We start from the raw sequence: 22,898 nt of genomic DNA, 5'->3' as shown, positions 1-22,898 counted from the left end.
TCTCCCCTCCCAGTTACTACTGTTTCCTCTCCCCCTCCCAGTTACTACTGTTTCCTCTCCCCTCCCAGTTACTACTGTTTCCTCTCCCCCTCCCAGTTACTACTGTTTCCTCTCCCCTCCCAGTTACTACTGTTTCCTCTCCCCTCCCAGTTACTACTGTTTCCTTTCCCCCTCCCAGTTACTACTGTTTCCTCTCCCCTCCCAGTTACTACTGTTTCCTCTCCCCTCCCAGTTACTACTGTTTCCTCTCCCCTCCCAGTTACTACTGTTTCCTCTCCCCCTCCCAGTTACTACTGTTTCCTCTTCCCTCCCAGTTACTACTGTTTCCTCTTCCCTCCCAGTTACTACTGTTTCCTCTCCCCTCCCAGTTACTACTGTTTCCTCTTCCCTCCCAGTTACTACTGTTTCCTCTCCCCTCCCAGTTACTACTGTTTCCTCTCCCCTCCCAGTTACTACTGTTTCCTCTCCCCCTCCCAGTTACTACTGTTTCCTCTCCCCTCCCAGTTACTACTGTTTCCTCTCCCCTCCCAGTTACTACTGTTTCCTCTCCCCCTCCTAGTTACTACTGTTTCCTCTCCCCTCCCAGTTACTACTGTTTCCTCTCCCCTCCCAGTTACTACTGTTTCCTCTCCCCCTCCCAGTTACTACTGTTTCCTCTCCCCTCCCAGTTACTACTGTTTCCTCTCCCCCTCCCAGTTACTACTGTTTCCTCTCCCCTCCCAGTTACTACTGTTTCCTCTCCCCTCCCAGTTACTACTGTTTCCTTTCCCCCTCCCAGTTACTACTGTTTCCTCTCCCCTCCCAGTTACTACTGTTTCCTCTCCCCTCCCAGTTACTACTGTTTCCTCTCCCCTCCCAGTTACTACTGTTTCCTCTCCCCCTCCCAGTTACTACTGTTTCCTCTCCCCTCCCAGTTACTACTGTTTCCTCTTCCCTCCCAGTTACTACTGTTTCCTCTCCCCTCCCAGTTACTACTGTTTCCTCTCCCCCTCCTAGTTACTACTGTTTCCTCTTCCCTCCCAGTTACTACTGTTTCCTCTCCCCTCCCAGTTACTACTGTTTCCTCTCCCCCTCCCAGTTACTACTGTTTCCTCTCCCCTCCCAGTTACTACTGTTTCCTCTTCCCTCCCAGTTACTACTGTTTCCTCTCCCCTCCTAGTTACTACTGTTTCCTCTCCCCCTCCCAGTTACTACTGTTTCCTCTCCCCTCCCAGTTACTACTGTTTCCTCTCCTCCTCCCAGTTACTACTGTTTCCTCTCCCCTCCCAGTTACTACTGTTTCCTCTCCCCTCCCAGTTACTACTGTTTCCTCTCCCCTCCCAGTTACTACTGTTTCCTCTCCCCCTCCCAGTTACTACTGTTTCCTCTCCCCCTCCCAGTTACTACTGTTTCCTCTCCCCTCCTAGTTACTACTGTTTCCTCTCCCCTCCCAGTTACTACTGTTTCCTCTCCCCTCCCAGTTACTACTGTTTCCTCTCCCCTCCTAGTTACTACTGTTTCCTCTCCCCTCCCAGTTACTACTGTTTCCTCTCCCCTCCCAGTTACTACTGTTTCCTCTCCCCTCCTAGTTACTACTGTTTCCTCTCCCCCTCCCAGTTACTACTGTTTCCTCTCCCCTCCTAGTTACTACTGTTTCCTCTCCCCTCCCAGTTACTACTGTTTCCTCTCCCCTCCCAGTTACTACTGTTTCCTCTCCCCTCCCAGTTACTACTGTTTCCTCTCCCCCTCCCAGTTACTACTGTTTCCTCTCCCCTCCCAGTTACTACTGTTTCCTCTCCCCTCCCAGTTACTTGTGTGCGTTTAAATCCGGCCTTCCTCTGGCGTTCCACACACCACGCGGTGATGGTGGATTTGACTTTTCTGGTGTAAGCTAGCCAGAGTGAAAGGACCTTTAGAAACACCTGCAATTAGCAAATGGAGGAAATGCTGCTCACCTTGTCCACCTTATTATAGTTTCAATCACACACGTGCACGCGCGCACACACACACACACACACACACACACAGACACATACACACACACACACACACCATGACATTCATCTTAAAGCAAGAAACCTGCACTTAGCCAGCCTTTAAAAGCACCATGACATTTCACAGAATGTGTGTGTGTGTGTGTGTGTGTGTGTGTGTGTGTGTGTGTGTGTGTGTGTGTGTGTGTGTGTGTGTGTGTGTGTGTGTGTGTGTGTGTGTGTGTGCATGTGTGTGTTTGTAATAGAGCAGAGCAGTTTCTCAGATAAGCAGAGATGAGGTTTAGAGAGGAGATACGAGCAGGCAGTTTTCTTTGACACATTAGCACACAAACAAGGAGCGAATGTGTGAGTGAGAACATTTGTGTGTGTGTGTATGTGTGTGTGTGATTGTATGTGAGTCTGTCTACATATGTATGCTAGTTTGTGTATTTATCTGTTTGTGTGTGCATGAATGTATGTGTGTGTGTGTGTGTGTGTTTCGCACAGGGTGTTGTGATGCATCTAGTGCAGTAGTGCAGTAGTTAGAGGGAAGATGCATGCTTGCTTACCACCTGCTTTTTTAACCTCTCGCTTACCAGTTGCTGCTGCTGGCTAGCCCTTGTGGTGAACAAGGAAGCAGCCTAGTGCGTAAGCCTTCCCCCACCAGTACATAGCCTCTCCTTTGCCAAGACCCCTGCCAGGCCTGCTTGTGGCCACACACGGTAACTGCGCGGCTTGTGGCCTCAGGCAAACTTGGTAGGGGATCTCGGCATTGCTGTGGTCCCCAGAGGCTGTTCTTGGCCAACCACTGCCCCACTGCCTTGTGGGAAGTTTATTGAGACAAAGGCTAGGGGAGCACACCCCGAGAGAAAAGCAACGTGTTTGACGGCACACATTAGGTGGTTCTGGGTATAAGCCCTTGCCACCAGCACTAACCTGTCATGGCAAACACAGTGCTACTGAGGACTGCGTATCTCCTGTGGCACTCTAAAAATCTTCTTGCGTAGGTCTACACCTCTGACCATGGTGTGCAATATCTGGCCTTATATCCGATTGAAGTCTGGTGACGTTGGGGTGTCTGGCAACAGGAGCAGGGTAGAATTGGCCTGGGAGCTGCTAGTCAGAGCCCAGCACATCAGCGGCACAAGGTACATTGTCGCTAGCAGCTGAGATTGAGTGGATGCTGCTTTCGGCAGACCCCCATGTGACTGAGCAGCCCTATTTAGGGACCACACCATGCCTACCGGGAATTCCATCCTGCGGTAAAAACAAGAAAACTATCCCATTGAAATTGGCAACATGAAATGTTAGGACTCTCCTTGATAATGATGGCAACAGACCATATCGAAGGACTGCGCTGATTGCTGAGGAACTGAGACGCTACAACTTGGACATCGCTGCTCTCAGCGAAACCAGGCTCCTGGGTGAAGGCTCCCTGAGAGAGGAAGGAGGAGGGTACACCGTTTTCTGGAGAGGCTATCCCCTTGGCGGACAACATCAGCATGATGTTGGACTGGCAATCAAGAACAACATTCTACCCAGCCTCACTGAAACACCCACCAAACAAAGTGAGAGGCTAATGACACTCCGTGTCCCCCCTAGCAAAGGCACGCTATGCCACTCTGATAAGTGCATATGTGCCATCACTACCATCTGACAATGGTGTGAAGGACAACTTCTACCAGCAACTAGATGAGGCCCTTCTATCGCAAAAGAGGACAAGATCCTTCTTCCGGGAGACTTTAATGCAAGGGTAGGAAAGAACAATGGTATATGGAGTGAAGTACTGGGTAGGCATGGGGTTAGTCAGGCTAATGCAAATGATCTGCGGCTGTTAACACTTTGTGCAGAGCATGACCTCGCCATTATGAACACACTATTTCAGCAGAAAACGAAATACAAAACATCCTGGATGCACCCACGATCTAAACACTGGCACCTGATTGACTTTATCATTACACTAGTGATGTCTTGCTGACCCAGGCCATGAGGTGCAGGATGCTGGGCGGATCACCGCCTGATCATGACCAAACTCCACATCAAAGTGTGCCCCCCACAATATCTCAAGAAGCACATAAAAAAGCAATTGAACTGTGCTAAATTGAAGTCAGCCCCAGCACGGAATCAGTTCCCTTCGCTCTGTAGGCACAATGGCACTAGAGTTTGAGGCCATTCTGAGTTCTGACAATTCCATGGATCAGAAATGGACCTCCCTCACCTCATTGCTACATCAAGTATCAATCCTCTCTATAGGTTACACAGCTAGAAAACATCAGGACTGGTTCCACGAGAACTCTGACACCATCACATCCCTGCTGGAAACCAGGCATAAGGCACAGAGAGCTACTCTCAACTGCCCTGCATCCGCCATCTTTTGGCAGCAGTGACAAACAGCACATAAGGTGCAAACAACCTTGCATACTCTGCAAAATACATGGTGGATGAACAAAGCTCATGAGATTCAATCTTGTGCTGACAGAAATATATGCACAACTTCTACAACTCTATAAAGACTATATATGGCCATAGGAACTGCTCTATCACACCCTTAAAACCAGCGAACGGGCTGACAACCCTGGAAGACCAAAAGCGGATCCTGGCAAGATGGGCTGAACATTTTGAAGCACTGCGTTTGCCAACCAACCAATCCATCCTGGAAGAGCTGCCAATTCGTCTGTCCATCCCAGACCTTGACCACTCACCAACTTTTCAAGAAGCACTTGTAGCCATTTAACTCCCTCAAGAACAATAAGTCCCCTGGCAATGATGGTGTCTCAGCAGAACTCCTAAAACATGGAGAATACTTGTGCACCAGAATGATCTATAAGTACATCCTGCAGGTCTGGGACCAGGAGAATGTCCCTCAACAATGGAGAGATGCTAAAATTGCCACCCTGTACAAAAACAGGAGTGACAAGTCCATCCACGGCAACAGTTGTGGCATATCCCTACTAGCTGTTGCAGGCAAGGTCCTAGCAAAGGTCCTGCTATGCAGACAGAACATCCGCATGATCACAGTGTGGCTTCAAAAAGAACAGGAGTACTGTGGATATGATTTTCATAGTAAGACAACTGCAAGAAAAGTGCTGCGAACAACATCAGGACTTTTTCATGGCTTTTGTTGACCTCTCCAAAGCTTTTGACCCTGTGAATCAAGAGCTATTTTGGAAAATCCTGAAAAAGTTTGGCTGTCAAAGCAAATTTATCAACATTCTATCACAGTTCCATGATGGGATGGTGGAACGGGTGGCCATAGGAGGACAGGAATCAGCGCCCTTTAATGTATGTACTGGAGTGAGGCAGGGGTGTGTGCTGGCACCAGTACTCTTAAACATTTTACCTCTTATGTGTCACAAAACTTTTTCACAAAGATCTGGAAGACAGTAGTGGGATCACAATAGACTTTATGCTAGATGGAAACCTCTTCAACAGCCAAAGGTTCCAGACAACCACCAAGTTGTCTGCAGTGTAGGTCCTTAAGCTGCAGTACGCCGATGACTGCGCTCTTGTAGCTCACACACCAGAAGACCTGCAAACCATCCTTGCTGCAGTTGTGAATCTCTACAGCAGGCTGGGTCTATCGGTCAACACTAGTGATTGACAGGTAGATGTAGCAATATTAACCAACAAACATTGGTTAGCACGGCATGGTGATATCTCGGTACATGAAGCAATAACTGCATAGCATCATTCCATGCCAGCTTAAGTCTCTGCACACTACCTTTTCTGTATCGTATCTACCCCATAAGTGAGCAGTATACAGAGATGTACAAAAATCTCTGAACAGTGAGACTTGACATCGACAGTGCACATATGAATCTTGTGTATCAACATATTAACCTGGTCATACAATTTGCAAAATTGTCTATGGCTATCTCTGTCATCAGTTAGATCTTCTGTAATATAGTGTCCAAGGCATTTAATCTCATTACAGAGCATTATTACCCAGATAAAAATCAGGTAAAAATTGCCATGACCATTAATTAGGGTTTCAGTGGCCACGTGTACTATTCACTGACGATTGGGGGATAGCTGCAATCACAGTCCTTCTCCTCTCTTCGATTGGCTGGTGCACTGTTTGGGCATGTTCCTGGCTTTGACAAATGCCCAGTTAGGGTAACCACACTTAACCGGGGCCTGTTTGATGTGGGGTTTCTCCTGTTCCCCAAGCTGCTGTGTCAGTGGGAACATTGTCAGCTCGGTGGTACAGTGCCCTGATGACTCCTAGTTTGTATTCCAGTGGATGATGAGAGTCAAACCTTGACCCCTTTCAAGGCTGAGGATGTGCACATCCTTTATAGGGAGGAACGCTGGTTTGAACCAGACTCTGAGCCGTGGAACTAATGAGAATATTTGAGGCGTGGTGCATCAATTGGCCTACTGTTGAATGGATGGTGATGTAAGAGTTTTGAATGGTTCATGAATGTCTAGCTGACGTGTAACTGGCTGGCAGGTAACGGTAGGGAGCTGTCAGAATGCACTGATCTCACTGACTGGAGGAGAGGAACAAAGAGAGCTCGTGAAAGATGAAAACCAAGATTAAAAGAGGAGGAAGATGCAGGAATAAAAGTGTGAAGGCTTAAGAAAGACAGGACAAGAGGACAGAAGGAGAGGAAAGAGAAGGAAAGACATGCAGAGGAAAACACCAAGAGGGGGACACAAAGACCGAGAGACGGAACAGCAAGCTGAGAGAATAAAAGAAGACAGACTGCTGCAAAGACAGATAAAAATTATAAAAAGAAAGAAAGAAAGAGAGAAGAGGTGGTAACCTCGCCAGACTTCACTGCCTTTTAATTAAGAAGACCACAACATGTCGTTCATCATCCTCCTCTCTGCTTGTGCAGACATGCATGTTGTGTGTGCGCATGCGTTTGTGCATGTGTGTGTGCACGTATGTGTGTGTGTGTGTGTGTGTCTGTTACCCCTTCTGATGGCTCAAAACCATCAATCAATGAGATGCTGAACAAAAAGAAATAGCCAAAGCAACAGAGAAATGGAGACTGGAGGAGAGAAGGATATATTGTTCAGTCTTTATTTATCAGGTTAAGTCCCAGTGGAGTTGGACATATTTTTTGTTAAAGCACACCTAGCCAACATATCAGACGTACACAAGGTTGCAGACAGATATGGAAAAGAGAGAATTTTGTGAAACCTGCATGAGACAGAGAGGGAGAGAGACTAGTGTCTTCTTCTTCTTCTTCTTTTGGCTTGTTCCCTGTTTCTCAGGGGTCGCCACAGCGGATTTTTGGCCTCCATAGCTTTCTGTCTGATGCATCCCTCTCCCACAGTCCAACCCTCCTCATGTCCTTCTCTATCTGGTCCCTCCATCTTTTCCTTGGTCTTCCTCTTTTTCTTTTGTTTTTGTGTTTTTTGTTTCTTTTGCCAGGTATTTCCAGCTCCAATACCTTCTTTCCTATATCGTCTATGCCTCCTCTCTGCACATGTCCAAACCATTTCAATTTTGTCTCTCTAAACTTCCCATCCATTTGTCTGATCTTGAACATAGCTCTCACTTCTTCATTTCTCTCCCAGTCTTTTCTAGTCAATCCCAAGAACCAACACAGCATGTTCATCTCTGCTACCTGTCATGTAGATTCTAGCCTCTCTGTTGTTGTCACTGCTTCCATACCATAGAGCATGGCAGGCCTGACCATTGATTTGTATACTTTCACCTCAACGGCATTTTTTGCCACAAAGTACTCCACCTACCTTTCTCCATGAATTCCACCCAGATTGTGTCCTTTTCTTGACTACCTTCTTACCACCACCTTCTGTCTGTATTGTCGATCCTAAGTACTTGAATTTGTTAACTTCTGGGAAATCTTCTCCTAAGGTCAATCCTGGACTTTCTACTTGCTTATTTATACAACGGTACTCTTTTGTAGTCTTTGTTCTGCTGATCTTGCCCTCTAATCTCTAGTACGTCTCTCCAGTTTTCAAGATCTCTCTCCAACCTTTCCTTGTCTTCATTTGCTAGCATGATGTCATCAGCAAACATCATGCTTCATGGTGGCTCTTTAAGATGTTCTGTGAGGCTGTCCATCAGTATCACAAACAGGAAAGGGCTCAACGCCGATCCTTGATGCAGGTCCTACCTTTACCTCAGACTCACTTGTTGTTCCCACTGCACATTGAACTATGGTTTTACAGTCTTTGTACATGTCCTAAATTATGCTGATGTAATTTTCTGCCACTCTCTTCGCTCTCAGACAATACCACAACTCCTCTCCCGGTACTCTGTCATATACCTTCTGGAAATCATTAAATACGCAGCGCAATTCTTTCTGTCCTTCAGTGTATTTTTCAGCTAAGTTCCTGAGTACAAATGTCACATCTGTGGTATTTCTTCCAGGTATGAATCCAAATTGTTCTTTCCCTATAGTCACTTCCTTCCTAAGTCTCCCTTTAATCACTCTCCATAACTTTATTGTGTGTCCCATCAATTTTATACCCTCTCTAGTTGTTGAAACTTTGAGCATCACCTTTTTTCTCGTAAATTGGTTTTCAGACTTCTGCTGGTATATTGTCCAGTCCCACAACTTTTCCATTTTCAGTCGTTGCAACGCTTTTATCACCTCATCCCTTGTAATCTCTCCCACATCCTCTTCGTTCCTTGGTGGTTCATCTGCCCTTCTTTCTCTGTTATTTTCTTCATTCATTTGGTGACTGAAATAATCCTTCCATCTCTGTAAAATATCCTCATCTTTTGACAGTACTCTTCCATCTGCGTCCTTGATCAGTTTTACTTGTTCAACATCCTTGCTTGCTGTCTCTTGTTTGGCTATTCCATCTATCTATCTATCTATCTATCTCACTCTCTCTCTCGCTATTTATTTATATATATATATATATATCCTTCTCTCCTTCCTTTGTATCTAGTCTTTTGTACAGGTCCTTGTATGCTCTTGCACTTGCTATCACTGCTGCTCTCTTAGTTTCTTTCTAAGATTTCTTGTATTAATTCTTGTTGTGCTGATCCTCGTTTTTGCCCAGCTTCATTTTGGCCAACTTTTTCTTCTTTATGTAGTGCTGCACTGCTTCCTCCCACCTCCAACTTAGCTGTCGCTTCTTTCTCCCCCCTTGAGATTCTCCTAGCGCTCGCCTGCCTGCTTCCCTTAGTCCTTCTGCTGCTGTATTCCAGTCTAGTGGCAATCTATCTCCCAACTGCTCTCTAACCTTCACCCGAGAGCAAACAGGTGGAGCATGTTGTGTGTGTGTGTCTGTCCATACTTGTAGGTGAATGTTCATGTGTGTTGAATTGCATGGTTGTCTGTGTGTGTGTGTGTGTGGAGGGGGGGGGGGTCAGTGTATGTGTGTGTACGGTTGGTGGGTGTGGTGTGTGTTTGAGTGGCCTCAAGACCTCAAGTTGACATGCTCATGTTTATATTCATATTCTGCTTGTCTCCACCTGTCAGCCTGTTTCTTGACAGCCCACCACCACTAACACACACACACACACACACACACACACACACACATCTGGATGTATGGTAGACAGCAGCTTTCAGTTTTAGGATGCGCGGTGTGTCTTGTCTTTGTGTCTGCTGTGCATCCTGTGGGTGTTACATCAGTGTTGGTGTCTGTTTGTTTTTGTGTGCAGCCTGATAAACCTTGACACAAATTACCCTGTATTACCCAGCGTCCACACTAACAGGAAGTGAATGAGGGACCTTTTTTAGACCAGCTCTGGGCTCTTCTGCACCGGCTCTGGTCTGGCCACAGCAGTCTCAGGCCTGTGTTGAAGTGTTAACAGTTGAAACTGTGTGTGTGTGTGATGCCCTGTGCGTAGAACAGCGTAGACAACATCGGTACATACAACACAGTAGCATTGTTCATCCAAGCCGCTTATCCGGATCCGGGTGGCGGAGATGCTGGAGCCTATCCCAGCAGTCCCTGGGCAGCTGGCGGGGGGACACCCTGGACAGGCCACCAGACCATCACAGGGCCCCCCACATAAACACACACACACACACACACACAGTTTCGACCTAGTACGTGCTAGCTGTTGTTGTAGCTGATACGCTAGCTGTCTTGCTAGCTGTTGTTGCTGAGCGACCAGTATCTTGGTAATGTCTCCTTTTATGATGTAGTTTTGTCGCGTCCTACATGTGCAAAGGGTGTTTTGCACATAATGCTAGCTGCTTCCAGTGTGGGAAAATGGCGGCGCAAATTTGCATTTGCGGCGGCCTCACCCAGTACCGTCCATGCAGTGTCTTTGTCCACATCTGTGTCTTAAGTTTTGTCTTCATTTGGTGGCTGGGAGAGCTGGTGCTGGATCAGCTGGGAGAGCAGGGCAGGCCAAGCTAACTGCTAGCCCATGCAGACCAGTGGTTCCCACAGTCATCCTGGCTGGTGTTGTTCCCTTGGACAGTGGTTTTTTTGTGTGTGTTTAATGTGTGTATGTGTGTTAGTGTGTGTATGTGTGTCAGTGTGGGTATGTGTGGGTATGTGTGTTAGTGTGGGTACGTGTGTTAGTGTGGGTATGTGTGTTAGTGTGTTCTTGTAGTTTTGGGTGTGTTGTTGTCTTTGTGTTGTGGGTTGGAGGAAACGCCATTTCGTTTCATTTCATGTACATAAGTGCATGAAGTGAAATGACAAAGTGTCCTGCTTCCTGTTTCCTGCTTCCTGTTTCCTGCTTCCTGGTGGAAATACACACCGGTTTGCGTTTTCCATCGTCAGCGTTTCAGAAAATTTGCTCAAAACTTCTGCTGCGTTTGGATGAACACGTGGCTCTGGGGGGAGTTGGCGGACCAAGGTGGTGGTCGGGGTAACAGAAAGTGAGTGCGAGACAGGACGAGGCACAGAAAGAGAGGTAACAAACAAGATGAATGGGAGCGAGCATACAGTAAACGAGTGTGAATGAGGACAGAGATGTGTGGGAGGGGAGGCGGGAGTTGAACAGGAGTGATGACATAATCCAAGAAGACGTTTATCTTCATAATCCACGACTCTGACTCTGACTCTGTCTCTGACTCTGACTCTGTCTCTGTCTGTCTCTGTCTCTGACTCTGTCTCTGCCTCTGTCTGTCTCTGACTCTGACTCTGTCTCTGTCTCTGTCTCTGACTCTGTCTCTGACTCTGTCTCTGACTCTGACTCTGTCTCTGACTCTGCCTCTGTCTGTCTCTGACTCTGACTCTGTCTCTGTCTCTGTCTCTGACTCTGTCTCTGACTCTGTCTGTCTCTGACTCTGTCTCTGTCTCTGCCTCTGTCTCTGTCTCTGACTCTGTCTGTCTCTGACTCTGTCTCTGTCTCTGTCTCTGTCTCTGCCTCTGACTCTGTCTCTGTCTCTGCCTCTGACTCTGTCTCTGTCTGTCTCTGACTCTGTCTCTGACTCTGTCTCTGTCTCTGTGCATGAGTGTGTGTGGATGTGGCACGTTGTACTGTAACTGACACTGGCCCTGCGACCCGGGCTGAAGACGGTCTGCCTCGCGATCCGGGCTGCAGACCGTCTGCCCCGCGACCCGGGCTGCAGACCGTCTGCCCCGTTACCCGGGCTGCAGACCGTCTGCCCCGTTACCCGGGCTGAAGACGGTCTGCCCCGTTACTCGGGCTGAAGACGGTCTGCCCCGCGACCCGGGCTGCAGACCGTCTGCCCCGTTACCCGGGCTGCAGACCGTCTGCCCCGTTACCCGGGCTGCAGACCGTCTGCCCCGTTACCCGGGCTGCAGACCGTCTGCCCCGCGACCACCCGGGCTGCAGACCGTCTGCCCCGTTACCCGGGCTGCAGACCGTCTGCCCCGTTACCCGGGCTGAAGACGGTCTGCCCCGTTACTCGGGCTGAAGACGGTCTGCCCCGCGACCCGGGCTGCAGACCGTCTGCCCCGTTACCCGGGCTGCAGACCGTCTGCCCCGTTACCCGGGCTGAAGACCGTCTGCCCCGCGACCCGGGCTGAAGACCGTCTGCCCCGCGACCCGGGCTGCAGACCGTCTGCCCCGTTACCCGGGCTGCAGACCGTCTGCCCCGTTACTCGGGCTGAAGACGGTCTGCCCCGCGACCCGGGCTGCAGACCGTCTGCCCCGTTACCCGGGCTGAAGACGGTCTGCCCCGTTACTCGGGCTGCAGACCGTCTGCCCCGCGACCCGGGCTGCAGACCGTCTGCCCCGTTACCCGGGCTGAAGACGGTCTGCCCCGTTACCCGGGCTGAAGACGGTCTGCCCCGTTACTCGGGCTGAAGACCGTCTGCCCCGCGACCCGGGCTGAAGACCGTCTGCCCCGTTACTCGGGCTGAAGACGGTCTGCCCCGTTACTCGGGCTGAAGACCGTCTGCCCCGTTACCCGGGCTGCAGACCGTCTGCCCCGTTACCCGGGCTGAAGACCGTCTGCCCCGTTACTCGGGCTGAAGACGGTCTGCCCCGCGACCCGGGCTGAAGACCGTCTGCCCCGCGACCCGGGCTGCAGACCGTCTGCCCCGTTACCCGGGCTGCAGACCGTCTGCCCCGTTACCCGGGCTGAAGACCGTCTGCCCCGCGACCCGGGCTGAAGACCGTCTGCCCCGCGACCCGGGCTGCAGACCGTCTGCCCCGTTACCCGGGCTGCAGACCGTCTGCCCCGTTACCCGGGCTGAAGACCGTCTGCCCCGTTACTCGGGCTGAAGACGGTCTGCCCCGCGACCCGGGCTGCAGACCGTCTGCCCCGCGACCCGGGCTGCAGACCGTCTGCCCCGTTACCCGGGCTGAAGACGGTCTGCCCCGTTACCCGGGCTGAAGACGGTCTGCCCCGTTACTCGGGCTGAAGACCGTCTGCCCCGCGACCCGGGCTGCAGACCGTCTGCCCCGTTACCCGGGCTGCAGACCGTCTGCCCCGTTACCCGGGCTGCAGACCGTCTGCCCCGTTACCCGGGCTGAAGACGGTCTGCCCCGCGACCCGGGCTGCAGACCGTCTGCCCCGTTACCCGGGCTGAAGACCGTCTGCCCCGCGACCCGGGCTGCAGACCGTCTGCCCCGTTACTCGGGCTGAAGACGGTCTGCCCCGTTACCCGGGCTGAAGACCGTCTGCCCCGTTACTCGGGCTGAAGACGGTCTGCCCCGCGACCCGGGCTGCAGACCGTCTGCCCCGTTACCCGGGCTGAAGACGGTCTGCCCCGTTACTCGGGCTGAAGACGGTCTGCCCCGCGACCCGGGCTGAAGACCGTCTGCCCCGCGACCCGGGCTGCAGACCGTCTGCCCCGCGACCCGGGCTGCAGACCGTCTGCCCCGCGACCCGGGCTGCAGACCGTCTGCCCCGTTACTCGGGCTGAAGACCGTCTGCCCCGTTACCCGGGCTGCAGACGGTCTGCCCCGCGACCCGGGCTGCAGACCGTCTGCCCCGCGACCCGGGCTGCAGACCGTCTGCCCCGCGACCCAGGCTGCAGACCGTCTGCCCCGTTACCCGGGCTGAAGACGGTCTGCCCCGTTACTCGGGCTGAAGACGGTCTGCCCCGCGACCCGGGCTGAAGACCGTCTGCCCCGCGACCCGGGCTGCAGACCGTCTGCCCCGTTACCCGGGCTGAAGACCGTCTGCCCCGCGACCCGGGCTGCAGACCGTCTGCCCCGTTACTCGGGCTGAAGACGGTCTGCCCCGTTACCCGGGCTGAAGACCGTCTGCCCCGCGACCCAGGCTGCAGACCGTCTGCCCCGTTACCCGGGCTGAAGACGGTCTGCCCCGTTACTCGGGCTGAAGACGGTCTGCCCCGCGACCCGGGCTGAAGACCGTCTGCCCCGCGACCCGGGCTGCAGACCGTCTGCCCCGCGACCCGGGCTGCAGACCGTCTGCCCCGTTACCCGGGCTGCAGACCGTCTGCCCCGCGACCCGGGCTGCAGACCGTCTGCCCCGTTACTCGGGCTGAAGACGGTCTGCCCCGCGACCCAGGCTGCAGACCGTCTGCCCCGTTACCCGGGCTGAAGACGGTCTGCCCCGTTACTCGGGCTGAAGACGGTCTGCCCCGCGACCCGGGCTGAAGACCGTCTGCCCCGCGACCCGGGCTGAAGACCGTCTGCCCCGTTACCCGGGCTGAAGACGGTCTGCCCCGTTACTCGGGCTGAAGACGGTCTGCCCCGCGACCCGGGCTGAAGACCGTCTGCCCCGCGACCCGGGCTGCAGACCGTCTGCCCCGCGACCCGGGCTGAAGACGGTCTGCCCCGCGACCCGGGCTGCAGACCGTCTGCCCCGCGACCCGGGCTGAAGACGGTCTGCCCCGCGACCCGGGCTGCAGACCGTCTGCCCCGCGACCCGGGCTGAAGACGGTCTGCCCCGCGACCCGGGCTGCAGACCGTCTGCCCCGTTACTCGGGCTGAAGACGGTCTGCCCCGCGACCCGGGCTGCAGACCGTCTGCCCCGCGACCCGGGCTGCAGACCGTCTGCCCCGTTACCCGGGCTGAAGACGGTCTGCCCCGTTACTCGGGCTGAAGACGGTCTGCCCCGCGACCCGGGCTGAAGACCGTCTGCCCCGCGACCCGGGCTGCAGACCGTCTGCCCCGCGACCCGGGCTGCAGACGGTCTGCCCCGCGACCCGGGCTGCAGACCGTCTGCCCCGTTACCCGGGCTGAAGACGGTCTGCCCCGCGACCCGGGCTGCAGACCGTCTGCCCCGTTACCTGGGCTGAAGACGGTCTGCCCCGCGACCCAGGCTGCAGACCGTCTGCCCCGTTACCCGGGCTGAAGACGGTCTGCCCCGTTACTCGGGCTGAAGACGGTCTGCCCCGTTACTCGGGCTGAAGACGGTCTGCCCCGCGACCCGGGCTGCAGACCGTCTGCCCCGTTACCCGGGCTGCAGACCGTCTGCCCCGTTACCCGGGCTGCAGACCGTCTGCCCCGTTACCCGGGCTGCAGACCGTCTGCCCCGTTACCCGGGCTGCAGACCGTCTGCCCCGCGACCCGGGCTGCAGACCGTCTGCCCCGTTACCCGGGCTGCAGACCGTCTGCCCCGTTACCCGGGCTGAAGACGGTCTGCCCCGTTACTCGGGCTGAAGACGGTCTGCCCCGCGACCCGGGCTGCAGACCGTCTGCCCCGTTACCCGGGCTGCAGACCGTCTGCCCCGCGACCCGGGCTGCAGACCGTCTGCCCCGTTACCCGGGCTGCAGACCGTCTGCCCCGTTACCCGGGCTGCAGACCGTCTGCCCCGTTACCCGGGCTGAAGACGGTCTGCCCCGTTACCCGGGCTGCAGACCGTCTGCCCCGTTACCCGGGCTGAAGACCGTCTGCCCCGCGACCCGGGCTGAAGACCGTCTGCCCCGTTACCCGGGCTGAAGACGGTCTGCCCCGTTACCCGGGCTGAAGACCGTCTGCCCCGTTACTCGGGCTGAAGACGGTCTGCCCCGCGACCCAGGCTGCAGACCGTCTGCCCCGTTACCCGGGCTGAAGACGGTCTGCCCCGTTACTCGGGCTGAAGACCGTCTGCCCCGCGACCCGGGCTGCAGACCGTCTGCCCCGCGACCCGGGCTGCAGACCGTCTGCCCCGTTACTCGGGCTGAAGACGGTCTGCCCCGCGACCCGGGCTGAAGACCGTCTGCCCCGTTACCCGGGCTGAAGACCGTCTGCCCCGCGACCCGGGCTGCAGACCGTCTGCCCCGTTACTCGGGCTGAAGACGGTCTGCCCCGCGACCCGGGCTGAAGACCGTCTGCCCCGCGACCCGGGCTGCAGACCGTCTGCCCCGTTACCCGGGCTGCAGACCGTCTGCCCCGTTACCCGGGCTGAAGACCGTCTGCCCCGCGACCCGGGCTGCAGACCGTCTGCCCCGTTACCCGGGCTGAAGACCGTCTGCCCCGCGACCCGGGCTGCAGACCGTCTGCCCCGTTACCCGGGCTGAAGACGGTCTGCCCCGTTACTCGGGCTGAAGACGGTCTGCCCCGCGACCCGGGCTGAAGACGGTCTGCCCCGCGACCCGGGCTGAAGACCGTCTGCCCCGCGACCCGGGCTGCAGACCGTCTGCCCCGTTACCCGGGCTGCAGACCGTCTGCCCCGCGACCCGGTCTGCGGTTCATGTACAGCTGCATGATGGTCATACTCAGCAGCCTGACAGTCAGCCACTCAGAGGTGTCCGCAGCACTGAGTCAAATTCTGTACGTGCTTCTTCTGCACAACTCTCTGGTTTTATGTGCGTCTGTTGATGACTGCTCTTTATGTGAAAAAGCAAGAAAAAGTCATATGAATTTCATTTTACCTTGTAATCCCAATTCCTTTCCTTTTACCTTGTAATCCCAACTCCTTTCATTTTACCTTGTAATCCCAACTCCTTTCCTTTTACCTTGTAATCCCAATTCCTTTCCTTTTACCTTGTAATCCCAACTCCTTTCATTTTACCTTGTAATCCCAACTCCTTTCCTTTTACCTTGTAATCCCAATTCCTTTCCTTTTACCTTGTAATCCCAACTCCTTTCATTTTACCTTGTAATCCCAACTCCTTTCCTTTTACCTTGTAATCCCAATTCCTTTCCTTTTACCTTGTAATCCCAATTCCCTTCAATTTACCTTGTAATCCCAACTCCTTTCATTTTACCTTGTAATCCTAATTCCTCTCATTTTACCTTGTAATCCCAATTCCTTTCCTTTTACCTTGTAATCCCAACTCCTTTCATTTTACCTTGTAATCCCAACTCCTTTCCTTTTACCTTGTAATCCCAATTCCTTTCCTTTTACCTTGTAATCCCAATTCCCTTCAATTTACCTTGTAATCCCAACTCCTTTCATTTTACCTTGTAATCCTAATTCCTCTCATTTTACCTTGTAATCCCAATTCTTTCCTTTTACCTTGTAATTCCAACTCCTTTCCTTTTACCTTGTAATCCCAATTCCTTTCCTTTTACCTTGTAATCCCAATTCCTTTCATTTTACCTTGTAATCCCAATTCCTTTCATTTTACCTTGTAATCCCAATTCCTAGCTCAGCCAACGTATTATTAACACAGGGTTTCTCACACACACACACACACACACACACACACACACACACGTCAGACAGACAGACAGACAGTATCAGACAGACAGTTTCAGACAGACAGTATCAGACAGACAGTATCAGACAGACAGTATCAGACAGTATCAGACAGACAGAATCAGACAGTGTCAGACAGACAGTATCAGACAGTGTCAGACAGACAGTATCAGACAGTGTCAGACAGACAGTATCAGACAGACAGTATCAGACAGTGTCAGACAGACAGTATCAGACAGTGTCAGACAGACAGTATCAGACAGTGTCAGACAGACAGTATCAGACAGACAGTATCAGACAAACAGTATAAGACAGTATCAGACAGACAGTATCAGACAGTGTCAGACAGACAGTATCAGACAGACAGTATCAGACAGACAGTGTCAGACAGCCAGTATCAGACAGTGTCAGACAGACAGTATCAGACAGACAGTATCAGACAGACAGTTTCAGACAGACAGTATCAGACAGACAGTATCAGACAGTGTCAGACAGACAGTATCAGACAGACAGTATCAGACAGTATCAGACAGTGTCAGACAGCCAGTATCAGACAGTGTCAGACAGCCAGTATCAGACAGTGTCAGACAGACAGTATCAGACAGACAGTTTCAGACAGACAGCATCAGACAGACAGTGTCAGACAGCCAGTATCAGACAGACAGTATCAGACAGTGTCAGACAGACAGTATCAGACAGTATCAGACAGACAGTGTCAGACAGTACATCTGTCAACCCCAGTGTAGTTTTTGTAATAATAAAGGATTACAGTGACTAAACGCCTGTCAGCTGCACATGGACCTTTAATCTGTTCTAGAGAGACAGAGAGAGACAGAGAGACAGAGAGACAGCGAGACAGAGAGACAGAGAGAGACAGAGACAGACAGAGAGACAGAGAGAGACAGAGAGAGACAGAGAGACAGAGAGAGACAGAGAAAGACAGAGAGAGACAGATCACACAATCCAAAATCTTTTCACCTATTTTTTATTTTTATTTTGTCTTGTATTTATATTTTATTATATTTCATTATCCTTTTAACTTTTCCTGACTGTTGCTGTTCATTTTCCCTCATGTACCAATATACCAAGTCAGATTCCTTGTATGTTCTTGAACTACTTGGCAATAAGTATGATTCTGATTCTGATACCAAAGTCTTATGGGACACACGAACACAAGCTGTTTCAACAAGTCCAATCAGCTAAACCACATATTTGGAAGTGAATACAACAAAGAAAGTTATTACCCAAAATATGAAACATTATCAACGGTCAGTTGCATTGCGGAGCAGAAATGACCAGCCTGTACTTAGTGTAGGCTGTACTATTCATCAACTCACTATCCAGCCAGCTGAGAAATCATGGGCATAGTCCAACTGAGACGCTAGTGTTCTTTTGTCAGGGCAGTTTTAAGGCTCATGTTCAGTTGCCCCATAAGACACTGTTGTAGAAGCTGTGTCTGGCAGTGGACCCGTATCCACACTCTCCCACATGAAGATGATGGGATGATATCACAGCCTTTATGCATGATGGCAGAAACTATCAAAACTAACACCCAGGTTGTAGAAAAACAGAATTACCCTTAAGCAGGTCAGTTTTTAGGGTCACAGGGGTGCAAACCTTCTCTACCCACTAGACCAGCCTGTTAACCCAGTTTTCAACCCCTCTCTCTCTCTTTCTCCATCTCTCCCACATCTTTCTTCCCTTGTTCCACAGGTGAGGATGATGATGATGAAGAGTGTGGGGAAGAGAAGCTGCCCTCTTGTTTCGACTACGTCATGCACTTTCTCACCGTGTTCTGGAAAGTCCTGTTCGCGTTCGTCCCGCCGACAGATTACTGGAACGGCTGGGCCTGCTTCATCGTTTCCATCTGCATGATTGGACTGCTCACCGCCTTCATCGGTAACCACGGCAACACTTAGCACATCAACGAAAAGATATAACCTTTGAATTTTGTTTCATCACATGGAATTGCCTGTGTATGAATAAGATGAAGTAAAAAAAATATGATAGTTTCACCGATTAAAACAACTCACAGCGGTTTACTTGTGAAAGAAAATGTGGTATTTTCCAAGAATTCTCATTCTCGGTTGAACATTTTCTACTACTGGTGCAGCGCCCGTTTGGATGTAATCCCCCCTCCGACCACAACGTGGGTTGCAATGGCAGAGTGGCGCTGTTCGTCCCATACAGATATACATACATACACTACCGTTCAAAAGTTTGGGATCACCCAAACAATTTTGTGTTTTCCATGAAAAGTCACACTTATTCACCACCATATGTTGTGAAATGAATAGAAAATAGAGTCAAGACATTGACAAGGTTAGAAATAATGATTTGTATTTGAAATAAGATTTTTTTTACATCAAACTTTGCTTTCGTCAAAGAATCCTCCATTTGCAGCAATTACAGCATTGCAGACCTTTGGCATTCTAGCTGTTAATTTGTTGAGGTAATCTGGAGAAATTGCACCCCACGCTTCCAGAAGCAGCTCCCACAAGTTGGATTGGTTGGATGGGCACTTCTTTGAGCAGATTGAGTTTGTGGAGCATCACATTTGTGGGGTCAATTAAACGCTCAAAATGGCCAGAAAAAGAGAACTTTCATCTGAAACTCGACAGTCTATTCTTGTTCTTAGAAATGAAGGCTATTCCATGCGAGAAATTGCTAAGAAATTGAAGATTTCCTACACCGGTGTGTACTACTCCCTTCAGAGGACAGCACAAACAGGCTCTAACAGGAACTATTTAATGAAGATGCCAGTTGGGGACCTGTGAGGCGTCTGTTTCTCAAACTAGAGACTCTAATGTACTTATCTTCTTGCTCAGTTGTGCAACGCGGCCTCCCACTTCTTTTTCTACTCTGGTTAGAGCCTGTTTGTGCTGTCCTCTGAAGGGAGTAGTACACACCGGTGTAGGAAATCTTCTTAGCAATTTCTCGCATGGAATAGCCTTCATTTCTAAGAACAAGAATAGACTGTCGAGTTTCAGATGAAAGTTCTCTTTTTCTGGCCATTTTGAGCGTTTAATTGACCCCACAAATGTGATGCTCCAGAAACTCAATCTGCTCAAAGAAGTGCCCATCCAACCAATCCAACTTGTGGGAGCTGCTTCTGGAAGCGTGGGGTGCAATTTCTCCAGATTACCTCAACAAATTAACAGCTAGAATGCCAAAGGTCTGCAATGCTGTAATTGCTGCAAATGGAGGATTCTTTGACGAAAGCAAAGTTTGATGTAAAAAAAATCTTATTTCAAATACAAATCATTATTTCTAACCTTGTCAATGTCTTGACTCTATTTTCTATTCATTTCACAACATATGGTGGTGAATAAGTGTGACTTTTCATGGAAAACACAAAATTGTTTGGGTGATCCCAAACTTTTGAACGGTAGTGTACATACAGACAGATATACATACAGACAGACATGCATACATACAGACAGACATACATACATAGACAGACAGACAGACATACATACATACAAACAGATATACATACAGACAAACAGACAGACAGATGGACAGACAGACATGCATACATACAAACGAACATATGGATAGACAGACAGACAGACGGACAGACAGATGGACATACGGATAGACATACATACATAGACAGACAGACATACAGACAGTTATACATACAGACAAACAGACAGACAGACAGACAGCTGGACAGACAGACATACTGATAGACAGACAGACATGCATACATACAAACGAACATATGGATAGACAGACAGACAGACAGATGGACATACGGATAGACAGAGACAGGCAGACAGACATACGGATAGACAGACAGACAAGACTCCTTCCGTTTTGGTTAGAAGATGTCAGGATACAGCTGGTCATTAAAATTGCTAAAATCAGGGCGTCTGGGTAGCGTGGTGGTCTATTCTGTTGCCTACCAACACAGGGATCGCCGGTTCGAATCCCCATGTTACCTCCAGCTTGGTCGGGCGTCCCTACAGACACAATTGGCTGTGTCTGTGGGTGGGAAGCTGGATGTGGGTATGTGTCCTGGTCGCTGCAGTAGCGCCTCCTCTGGTCAGTCAGGGCACCTGTTTGGTGGGGAGGGGGAACTGGGGGGAATAGCGTGATCCTCTCACGTGCTACGTCCCCCTGGTGAAACTCCTCACTGTCAGGTGAAAAGAAGCGGCTGGTGACTCCACACGTATGGGAGGAGGCATGTGGTAGTCTGCAGCCCTCCTCGGATCAGCAGAGGGGGTGGAGCAGAGACTGGGACGGCTCGGAAGAGTGGGGTAATTGGCCAAGTACAATTGGGGACAAAAGGGGAGGGGGGGGGTTAAAAAAAAAGTCGTGATAAAGACAATGTTGATTTTTGTTGTTGTGATTTCAGGGGACTTGGCATGTCATTTCGGCTGCACTGTTGGACTGAAGGACTCAGTCACTGCAGTGGTGTTTGTTGCACTCGGAACCTCAGTACCAGGTACGTGTGTGTGTGTGTGTGTGTGTGTGTGTGAGAGAGAGAGAGAGAGTGGGAGAGTGAGAGAGAGTGAGTGAGAGAGAGAGTGAGAGAGTGGGAGGGGGAGAGAGAGAGAGAGAGTGTGAGAGAGAGAGAGAGAGAGAGAGAGAGAGAGAGAGAGAGAGAGAGAGAGAGAGAGAGAGAGAGAGTGAGAGAGTGGGAAGGGGAGAGAGAGAGAGAGAGTGAGTGAGAGAGAGAGTGAGGGGGAGAGAGAGAGTGAGAGAGAGTGAGGGAGAGAGAGAGAGAGAGAGAGAGTGAGAGAGAGTGGGTGAGAGAGAGTGGGTGAGAGTGAGAGAGAGTGAGAGAGAGTGGGTGAGAGAGAGTGAGAGAGAGAGTGAGAGAGAGTGAGAGAGAGTGAGAGTGGGTGAGAGAGAGTGAGAGAGAGAGTGAGTGAGAGAGAGAGAGAGAGGGTGAGAGAGAGTGAGAGAGAGAGTGAGAGTGAGAGAGAGTGGGTGAGAGAGAGTGAGAGAGAGTGAGTGAGAGAGAGTGAGAGAGAGAGAGAGAGAGAGAGAGAGAGAGAGAGAGAGAGAGAGAGAGAGAGAGAGAGAGAGAGAGAGAGAGAGAGTGAGTGAGAGAGAGTGGGTGAGAGAGAGTGAGAGAGTGGGTGAGAGAGAGTGAGAAAGTGAGTGAGTGAGAGAGTGTGAGAGAGAGTGAGAGAGTGAGAGTGGGTGAGAGAGAGTGTGAGAGAGAGTGAGTGAGAGAGAGAGAGAGAGAGAGAGAGAGAGAGAGAGAGAGAGAGAGAGAGCAAGCATTTGCATGCAGGCACATGCAAAATGTGCATCCTTCAGAGACTACCTGTTGGTGCCTCCACCTCATGACCTTCACGTATTTGCTGCCTGGTTTTACCTCTGACTGACTCCAGGGCGGCGGCATGGTGGTGCAGTGGTTAGTGTTGTCGCCTCACAGCAAGAAGGTTCTGGGTTCGAGCCCCGGGGTAGTCCAACCTTGGGCGTCGTCCCGGGTCGTCCTCTGTGTGGAGTTTGCATGTTCTCCCCGTGTCTGCGTGGGTTTCCTCCCACAGTCCAAACACATGCAGGTCAGGTGACTCAGAGACATGTAGGACAGGTGACTCAGAGACATGTAGGTCAGGTGACTCAGAGACATGCAGGTCAGGTGACTCAGAGACATGGAGGTCAGGTGACTCAGAGACATGCAGGTCAGGTGACTCAGAGACATGCAGGTCAGGTGACTCAGAGACATGCAGGTCAGGTGACTCAGAGACATGCAGGTCAGGTGACTCAGAGACATGCAGGTCAGGTGACTCAGAGACATGCAGGTCAGGTGACTCAGAGACATGTAGGTCAGGTGACTCAGAGACATGTAGGTCAGGTGACTCAGAGACATGTAGGTCAGGTGACTCAGAGACATGTAGGTCAGGTGACTCAGAGACATGTAGGTCAGGTGGATCAGCCGTACTAATTGCACCTAGGTGTGTGTGTGTTAGTGTGTTAGTGTGTGTGTGTGTGTGTGTGTGTGTGATGGCCTGGCGGCCTGTCCAGGGTGTCTCCCCACCTACCGCCCAATGCCTGCTGGGATAGGCTCCAGCA

The 22,898-nt window shown here is 51.4% G+C and overlaps 1 protein-coding gene across 9 annotated transcripts in view; it reads left to right on the top strand.

Annotated features, from left to right (window-relative positions):
* The window catches only part of slc8a1b (solute carrier family 8 member 1b), a 368,951-nt gene that overhangs the window by 315,707 nt on the left and 30,346 nt on the right, over window positions 1–22,898 (top strand). For all 9 annotated transcript variants that reach the window (XM_056291265.1, XM_056291272.1, XM_056291271.1 and 6 more), the window contains 2 exons: window positions 18,576–18,761; window positions 21,226–21,315. In XM_056291265.1, the coding sequence (XP_056147240.1) occupies window positions 18,576–18,761; window positions 21,226–21,315 (276 nt within the window). The remainder of the gene's footprint in view (window positions 1–18,575; window positions 18,762–21,225; window positions 21,316–22,898) is intronic.

The sequence above is a fragment of the Lampris incognitus genome, chromosome 13, assembly GCF_029633865.1.
Source record: "Lampris incognitus isolate fLamInc1 chromosome 13, fLamInc1.hap2, whole genome shotgun sequence".
Classification (NCBI taxonomy): Eukaryota; Metazoa; Chordata; class Actinopteri; order Lampriformes; family Lampridae; genus Lampris; species Lampris incognitus.
Note: the sequence above shows the minus strand (reverse complement) of the source record. Positions and strands in the feature narration are given on the sequence as shown.